Below are 9,399 nucleotides of genomic sequence, written 5' to 3' on the forward strand. Positions count from 1 at the left end.
TATAACAAGGGGGAGGCTGAAACTACTTTGGCACATGAATGGAAGTAAGGCATCTGTTATCGCTCTAGAGTGAGGAAACAAAAAAGTTGCAGTAGAATATTGTTCCCATCTGGCAACATTGTCAAACCCACATCAAAAAACAACAACAAAAACAAGCATTTAATGTTAATTAATTGTCTGACAGCTCACTCCATCCTTATACTGCCGCATACTTTTACAAAACTGTTATCTTAAAAAAAAAAAAAAGAATCAAAAGGAAACATGGCCATTGTCAGAAATTATTAGAAAAATATCAAAAGTAAATGTTGAGAAGCAGAGCAAAGTAGTGTCACAACGTTGACCTGAATGTAGGTATTGCAATGGTGAAGAAGAAGGAGAGCGGAGAAACGTCCACACTCCAGGCTGTGGAGCCACGAGCACTCATACCTGCAAAACACACACACAATCATCATCATCATCAAAACGACAAGATGTCAGCTGGCATCCAAGTGTTACATTATTTGTAATTGGGGACTGCCTTTTAAAAGGTAGACGCCTGTTAATATTCACCTTGCAAACGGGTTTATATCTTACTCTTCAGTCAGCTTTAATGCGGCCTGAACCGCAACGTGTACCCCCACAGATGTTATATCAAATGCTGCATCAAAATCAAAAGTCCAAGATGGCCGCCAACGCTACTTTTAAATGGCTTTAACTCGGCCATTTTTACACATACAGAGCTGAAATTTGGTGAGGTTATAGCTGGGAACGTTCCCTATGATATGCTGAATCCAAATTGAAAATCCAAGATGGCCACCTTAGCTAAAAAGGATAAAATATGAAAACTCAGCCATTTTTAGAGCTATTCAGTGGCAACTTGGCATAGTGGAAGCTGAGAGCGTACCCTAAAACATAGGACTGTCAAATCAAAATTTTAATTTGGCAGCAGCCTGGTAGTCCCCATCAAAGGTTCGCCAGGAACTTTCTAGTCTTGTGTTTGTCTCTTTGGCAACATAGCTGTCTATACAGTTCTGTGCAAAAGTCCTGAGTCATCCCTCATTATTTTAATACCTTCATTTCAAGTAGGCAGACGTTGACTGCATTTCTAATCATATTGAGTCCAGTACCAGGAACATTTTCAGTTGGATGATCTTTTATTTTTCCTTGTTAAGCCTCTTAAAGGGATAGTCTAATCAACTTTGAAGTGATGTTTGGTCTAGTAGTTGTCAATAGTTTGTACCTTATCAGTCACTGAAAGAGGCAAACATCTTTGTCCGGGCTTGGCTAATGGCTGGCCAAATGAGCGGCAGTTTTTAATTTTAATTTAATTTTATCTTTATTCAGGCTATAACTAAATAGGCTTAGCTGGTGTAGAGGAAGTGCAAACTACTCGGGACCAGAAAGTTGCAGGTTCAACTCCCCGCCATGCCCATATATTGTGGTACTCCTTGAGCAAGACACCTAATCCCTAACTGCCCCCCGGGCGCTTACATAGCTGCCTGCTGCTCCACCTGGGTGCATCTCACGTGTGATGGGTTAAATGCTCTTTTATACTGGTGTGAAAGAACACTGATGAGGCATCAACTATTGATAACTAATAAAAACAACATCACCTCAAAGATAAGTGGACTATCCCTTTAACATGATCCAATAACTGATTCAGGAAGAGAAATCCTCCAAAACTCAAGGGTTAAACCGGTGTTCTGTGTGCAATTAACAAACAACTTGGCAAATCGCCAATTTCAAATTGAATCTTGAAGCACTTTATTACCAGCAGCAGGTCACAGACACAGTTTGTTCCCAGTCTTTTAGGTCAGTTTATAAACACTCCACAGTTGGACAGATGAATTAGTATTGACGCATCAACAAAACAATTCCTAAAAAGCTATTACCCAAAATCCTGACATACAGTAAATGATCAGCTGGAGAGCGATGCATTTGTCAGGTCTGGTGTCTGATCTTCATTGGATTTTTTTTTTTTTTTATCTTGAAGACTTGACTTTCAGATTTTTTTCCATCTCTGGTAGGTTATTTTTAGACCTCTCCTTGTCCACGTTTTTAAAATTATGAACATACGCTACACAAGTTGAAATTAAGTGCAAGAACTGAGCAGAAAACGAGTGTAAAAACAGCCAAAGCAGTGTCAAGGGAATGTGTGTTTTTGCACTCACCATGCTCCATCCTTTTATTTGATTCATGTATTAATGCACTGCTCTTTTACCGTTATTATGAATGATAGTAAAATGTTCCATGATCTTTACTCTATGTAATAATCAGTCTTGAAGTGACCGGTCAGTAAAGAGACAGGAAGAGATCATTTTTATTATCCTCAAGGTGTGATTGATATGATTACAGTGACGTGGTTCCAGAGAGCCCTTGGGAGCTGTTCGGCTTTCCGTATACCTCATCGCTTCTGTCTGCAGCTGGGTTCTGATAACAGCTCGACAGGGCATGGAGGGGCTGGGAGGCTGGCGCCTGGGTGTTTCTACAAAACTAACTTTTCAGTTTGGGAAGTCAGAACGGATCAGAACCTCAGACAGGTGAAGGCATTGATAAATGTGTACTTGTAAATGAATGGATCTTCAGTGATTGCTCACCGTTCTCCAAAGCTTTGTAATAAATTTGATGAAGTCTACACCCGATTGTTTTGGGAATCCCTTTTTTTCCCACAACAGTAAACAAAAAAACAAACAAACTTAAAAAACAGACTGATGTTCCAAAGTCTAACTGAACATGTGGTAAAACCTCAACAATTCCTTATAAATCTCTTTTAAATATGCCTTAAAGTGGGAAACAAACTCAATGCAGTTTGCCTCTTAACATTCAAACTACCATATTTTCCAGCGTATAAGTCACACCTTTTTGCATAAATTTGCAAGTCCTGCGACTTATACACCGAAGTGACTAATATATGTTTTCTCCTCATATTTATAACCCGATTTTTGGGGGAGACCTGACGAGTTCATTAATTCTGACATGGAAAATATTAAACTTTACCATTAGCAGCCACTAGAGGGCCCTCGAGCCTTTTGGCAAGCCAATTGTATAACTGATAGGTAAAAGTGGCTATTAATGAGACACTTGGCTTGCCATACAAAGCCACCTTCATTTCACTCCAGAACTCCTGGATCAAACATCAAATCAGCTGCATTTTGCCGTGTCGCCCAAGTGAAATGCAGCTGATTTGACCATTAAAGTGCATTTAATAAGGAAAAGTTAAACTGAGACACACCTTTGCTATAATTTTGAGCAAACAAATAATTGTTTCAAAGTGTTATTCTAGTTAAATTCTTATTAAAGTCCTCCCGTGAGCACACCCGTGGTGCCATTTTGGCAACAAATCGATTTTTGGGGCAACACCGGCCCATGTTTCTGGGTGGTCAGCGGTGACGCATAACAAACGCGATGTGTCAGTGGTGACATATAATAGATGCAATTTATACGACAAAGCCACTTATTTATGTTTTTTTTCACCTTATTAGACATTTTTGGACTGATGCGACTGATGCGACTTATACGCCGGTGCGACTTGTACGGCGGAAAATACGGTACATGAAAGTGAGCTAGTTCACTCTTGTAATGTGACGAACCGTTCCCTATAATTAGAGAAAATTAATTCCAATTTATTTACAGAATACATCTAGCTGATGCCAAAGACATATTCTGAACAACTTTAGAGATAACACTTTCTTTAAATTCTGCTTTATGTTTTACCTGCTGATGTGTTTGGCCTACATATTTCACTTTCTGTCCAAAGAGTAGCTTTTTATTTGTAAAAGAAAAGCCAGTAAAGAGCTCTAACTCTCTCTAAACTGCTGCTTTCAGGGATACAAAATAGAACTTCGACATTTTAAAGGCAAAAAAAACCCTGTCCCACAGGATAGCAATAACATCTTGTAAACAGAGAATTGGCGACAGAGATGGATTGCGCTGCACATTTCAGCAAAACAAAAGCCCAGACGAGCCCAGGGAGGGAAGCAAGGACATTAGTAATGTTGGGGACTAAATGTTTCTGTCAGAATTAAAAAGTGTTGTGTGATTTCTCTTTAAAAAGTCAATATAAAATGTAAAATACAAATGATAAAAAGCTAAAGCTTACTGAGTCTGTGGATTCGTATGGGATCCGAGGCTGGACCCAGTCCTCCTTCGCTCAACGTCTGAACTCGAATGATAAAGTCTTCGTCGTTTTCCGGGAGGGTCAGCTCTGCTGTTGAATTGCCTGTTGTCAACGTGTTTACCTCTTTGTGTCTCTGTCTCCAGTATGAAAGCTGAATGAAGAAAGGAAGACACAATCTAAATATGCATTCTTGGAGCCTGAGTGTACTCTCAGCCATATCCAGAGCATTAATAAACATGTTATCACAAAGAAACGCACTTGATAGCCTGTGACGTCTGACTCTGATTCCATTGCCACCACCGGCTCCCAGTACAGAGACAGCTGAGAGCCAATTAGGGTCCAATCAATATTCTGCGGTGGCTGGGCTGGCGCTGCACAATAAAAAAATTATTTATCTCCACGTGTCAACACAGAAACAAATTACAGTCTCATCGGTAAACTGGAATTATCATAACACTATATCAGACCGCTTCCAGGAATGATAATAGAGAATGAAAACATTTATCAACACACATCAGATATCTTCTGCACAAAAAAAAAATCTTTAAAAAAAGAGTTAATTCAAAGCCGTTATAGCTGCCGCCTCTGCTAACATTTAGTTTTGAGTTTACATCAGGACTCTTTTTAATCATTTTGGCTGTGTTGTCCTCAGGCTGGTTCGATGAATGGCAAGTGGCCATCGGGCCTCTGACGGTTGATTGTTATATACTGATGATCGATTGTTGGACTGATGGTCCCTTTTTACATGTGAGGGGCTGGTTTCCGCAGTTCCACAGCGGAATGGTTTGAACCACTTTGGAAAAGGTGCTATTTGTACGTCAGGCTTTGTTGGCGGGCCTCGGACTGATGAGGTCTTTCGGATGAGGGACGAAACGTTTCAGCCAGGAAGAATCTGTCCAGATGACCTGATTTAACTTAACGTCTTTCTAAAGTCTCACAAATGGTAAATGGACTATGCTGATATATTGTCTTTCTATCTTATCAAGACACTCAAAGCGCTTTACACTATAACCTGTGCCCTCATTCACCCATTCATACAGCACTCTACTAGATCTTTACAAAGATTAATCAGTGCTTTATCACATTCATACGACGATGGGACACACATCGGAGGCAATGAGGGGTTCAGTGTCTTGCCCAGGGACACTTCGGCATGTGACTGCTGGTGGAATTGAATCCCCAACTCTTGCATTGGAGGACGACTGCTCTAACCACTCAGCCACAGCCGCCCCACAGTCCTGACACTTGAATTTTTGAACATGTTTGAAAAAGTTGTGCAACAAAGTCACTTTTAAAGTAGTCGCAGTGCGATGGCATTAGAATGCACATGGCCTGCGGTAGTTATACAATCTTTGAACGCAACTGTAGGGCGTAGTTTCCAGAAACTGTTGGCGAACGCGACCACACGGCTCGCTCGTCATTCAGCTACAAACAGCTGTAACTGTTGCCTCACACATGTTCTGTCCAGCTGCGTCAGTCCTGTGAGACACCCTGAAGCCCTGCAGTCAAAGGTTTTTCATTTATTTAACGGGTCTCTCTTGAAAATGAGTCCTTGTGACTCAATGAGACTAACCTGTATAACTAAAGGCTGAATGAAAAGTTGTGCTGCAACTCACGTGGCTTTTTTGTGGTGACGTTGATCGCAGGAAGGAAGGGGCCCGTGCCCGCCGTGTTGAAGGCGCTGACTGTTAAAAAGTACTGTGTGTGTGCCGCCAAGCTGTTCACTGTGACCGAGGTTTGGTTCCATGGCACTCTAACCTTCCCCATAGTCTCTGGCTTGGTGTCATCCTCCCAGTAAACCACCTTCAGAGACAAAGAACGTGTCACAGCATAGAATTGAAAGAGACATCTTTGAATTGGAGCAGTGTGTTCATGCAGCCTGAGACCATGTTAGAAATCGTTCCCAATGGCCCGAGAGAAACGTGCTGCCTTGAAATGAGACTGCTGGCTGCGTCTTGCAGCGAGAGGTCAGTTTTCCTTATCTCATATCAAAAGTTTTTGCACATTGTAATAACTCAGGAATCACAGTTACAGTAAAATGCCAATAAAACGGTAGCTCTGTAATGTTGGCGTGAAATTAATTATTTTCTTTAAACAACTTCACAGATTCGTTTGACGAACTAATCATTTTAAAAATGTTTAAACAAATTGTGGATATTGTAGACAGTGGTATATGTATTCTCATTCTTATTTTTTCCTTAGCATTTTTTTTTTTTTTTCAAACAACATTCAAAAGCAGAAATTCCCCAGCAGAGAAGCATGCAGCGGTAAATCATTTCTGATCAATGAATGAAACAAATAAGCGATTCCAGAAAGGAACAATCAAGGCCTTTTCTTTCTTGTCGCTCAAGTCGCTCATGGATTTATTGCATCGTTATTCAGCTCTACAATACATCAGTATTATGCAAATGGTAGGAAGTATTAATCATTCCACTAATTGAAAGCTGACTGATTAAAATATGCTTTTGAATAGTTTATTATGGATCAAATTCCAACTAAAGTTTGGAATAAAATCAATATTAATTTTGTTATCACGCCCAACTGAAAGCCTGAAAAGAAATGGTCCTAGATGACACCCATTATACTTTAGTATTACCTGCCAAAATGAAATGTGGGTGATAATGTAATTAACTCTGTGTGTGTCTGTTGGCAAACTATCTCCTGCACCACTGGATGAATTTTATTAAAACTTTCAGAAAGTAACCTCCGGATGTGCAATTAGACAATATAACTTTTGGATTCAGCCTGATTCAAGATGGCCGCTACAGCTAATGAACCTTAACAAACGCATAACTCAGTCAGCTTTAAAGATATTGACCTAAATTTGGTGTGTTCTTAGCTGAGAGTTGTCCCCAACACGTACCCTGAGCGCTAACACATCTCATATGAGCTTTCCAACCAATAAAAAATATAAAAGGGTCCCCGTACCACGAGCTCTCAGAGGTTCTACAGTTTCTGGTGTGGTCCAGTGGCATCCTTTGGTGCTCTGACATGAAGCTTTCTACCACGGATCCCTGCATTATGCCTTTTCATAAATGACACCAACATCAGAAAGCCTATAAACGGACAATTTTCCTTTCTCTTCTTAAAACCCATCTGGCATGTTTTCCTGTCATGCTGATACAAAGAAGTGTAATTCTATCCACACCAGCCGCCCAACCGAAGCAGCCATTTCCATGGCGACACAGTTTAAAGGCGAAGGCTTCCAGGTACAACAGAGGTGATGACAAGCATTTGAATTGTGTTGTGTGTGATATCAGTTTCCATTTAAATGAATGAAAAGTACCTCATAGCCCAGCACCCGTTCAGGGGTGGAGGAGAGAGCCTGCCAATTCACTTCAATCTCGGAGGCTGAGGCACTCCTGGCCCAAACTCCCGCCGGCATTCCGCTTGGCTCTGAAAACAGACGACACGAGACTGAGCGCTTCCGCGCAGAGATGAGCGGAGTAAATTCCTCACATTTTTATATTTGAAAATTTGATCATTGCTTAGATGAATCATCACAAAAAAAGGTGCAGCTGGTAAATAGACTAACACCACACACTGATTCCCTCTCAGCAGGCTGCGCGGAGGCATAGATCTAAATGCCAACTGGTTTTTTACCTTGATACAGTCTTTTAAGCGAGAGTGGTGATATTTAGAGAGAAACTGCCTCCCCTTACATAAAATCTCTTGCAATTGTGTCCCACGCTTTATACTTTTTTTCTACCCTTAAAAATGGTCTCTACAGCCCTAATGCAACAAATGCAGTACAACCACTTTCATAATTTTGTCCTTTTCAAAAACGAGAAATGGCTTTATAGCTTTGCAGAGATCCCCCACGCTTCCATCCTTACCAGTCTCTGCGGAGTAAATGGTCAACGCGGGGCTGAAGGGGCCCTGCCCTTTGCTGTTGTAAGTGCCAACTTTGACATGAAATGGGGAGAAGGGTGCAATGCTGTCATTGTGGTATACATAGCGAGATGCGCCGGGGGCAGAGGTGGCCACGTGGGTCCAGCTAACTTCTCCAAATGCACGGAAAGCAATGATGTAACCGAAGCTCTCGCCATTCTGCAGTTCTTCGGGAACAGGCTGAGAGTGAAACACAAAACTATAGTGATATTAAAATACATACAAACCACTCCCATTCACTCCAGCGCTGGGCTCACACAACCACCGCAAACTCAGAAGTGCTCAAACGACTTTAGTGACCCACCTGATAAAACAAAACGAGTCGTAGGACATCATTTTAAAAACACCTGCACTCATTACAGATCATATAGGCAGCTTTTTAAATAAAAAGTTATTCTGCATTTAATTAAATGGGAAACCGGTGAGATAACTCAACGCTTAATGACTCAGACAATATTATCTTATCTTTCAGCTACCGAGCCGGTTCATGATTGCTGGATTTGAGCTCTGCAGTCTTGACTCAGCAGCAGTAATTCAACACTGATCCTAGCTTCATAAACGAAATTAACTGCTGGGTTGTAGACTCTTTAAGAAAAATGAAAACGACCGCAGCGACAGCCGTCAATTGGCTCCAAATTTATGACACCCATAACCCAATAAAACAAGGGTGTGGTGGAAATATTAAGCACATCACTCAAGGATAAAAAGGATTAGAACATAAGACTGATGATTTACCTCCCATGTGATGACCAGTTCAGATCTGCTTCCACCTCCTCCACCCACATCACCTGGTGCTGCATCTGGAACTACAGAACAAAGACCTTGTCGGATCCACAAGCATAAAATCAAACATGAGGAATAGAAGATGAATGAATGATCGTGCACCTGCATCTTCTGTCCTCGTCTTGACTGACACGGGACTAGGTTCTCCAATCCCAACGCTGTTTTTGGCCAACACTCGAAACTCGTACTCGACCCAGGCGTTAAGGTCCACGACAGTGGCAGTCAGGGTGTTTCCATCGATCACCTCTGGAACTACACAAAAACAAAGATCAAATGAGCAGAAAATATCCTGGAAGACTTAGGACAGAAGTTCAATTACAACATCTGCACATTCATTCTGTCCCTTTTTAAATATTTACTGTCTATATTTTGTATTGGTGTTCTTTGAATTTTTTCCAAGGAATAGAAAAAAAGAGTTTTTATCACGAGACAAATATATTAAAATGCGCAAGTCCAGCTCCTCAAAACTTGGACAACTGTGTAAAATAAGATTTCATAATTCATTATATTTTATGTATTAAACTGAATTTCCGGCAGAAATAAGACAAGGTCTTATTTTTGTGGCTGCATTATCTTTGTATAATCCATCCATCCATCCATCCATCCATCCATCCATCCATCCATCCATC

General features: G+C 40.9%; 1 protein-coding gene across 1 annotated transcript in view; it reads right to left on the bottom strand.

Moving 5' to 3' along the window:
• Positions 1-207: 207 nt before the first annotated feature.
• The window catches only part of cntn3a.2 (contactin 3a, tandem duplicate 2), a 47,876-nt gene continuing 38,684 nt past the window's right edge, over positions 208-9,399 (bottom strand). Inside the window, exons 15-22 of the mRNA XM_037684251.1 lie at positions 8,873-9,022; positions 8,723-8,793; positions 7,933-8,167; positions 7,383-7,492; positions 5,713-5,899; positions 4,355-4,467; positions 4,079-4,247; positions 208-426 (exon numbers count right to left, since the gene is read on the bottom strand). Coding sequence (XP_037540179.1) covers positions 329-426; positions 4,079-4,247; positions 4,355-4,467; positions 5,713-5,899; positions 7,383-7,492; positions 7,933-8,167; positions 8,723-8,793; positions 8,873-9,022 — 1,133 coding nt within the window. The 3' untranslated portion in view covers positions 208-328. The remainder of the gene's footprint in view (positions 427-4,078; positions 4,248-4,354; positions 4,468-5,712; positions 5,900-7,382; positions 7,493-7,932; positions 8,168-8,722; positions 8,794-8,872; positions 9,023-9,399) is intronic.

The sequence above is a fragment of the Nematolebias whitei genome, chromosome 11 (assembly GCF_014905685.2).
Source record: "Nematolebias whitei isolate Nwh7 chromosome 11, NemWhi1, whole genome shotgun sequence".
NCBI lineage: Eukaryota > Metazoa > Chordata > Actinopteri > Cyprinodontiformes > Rivulidae > Nematolebias > Nematolebias whitei.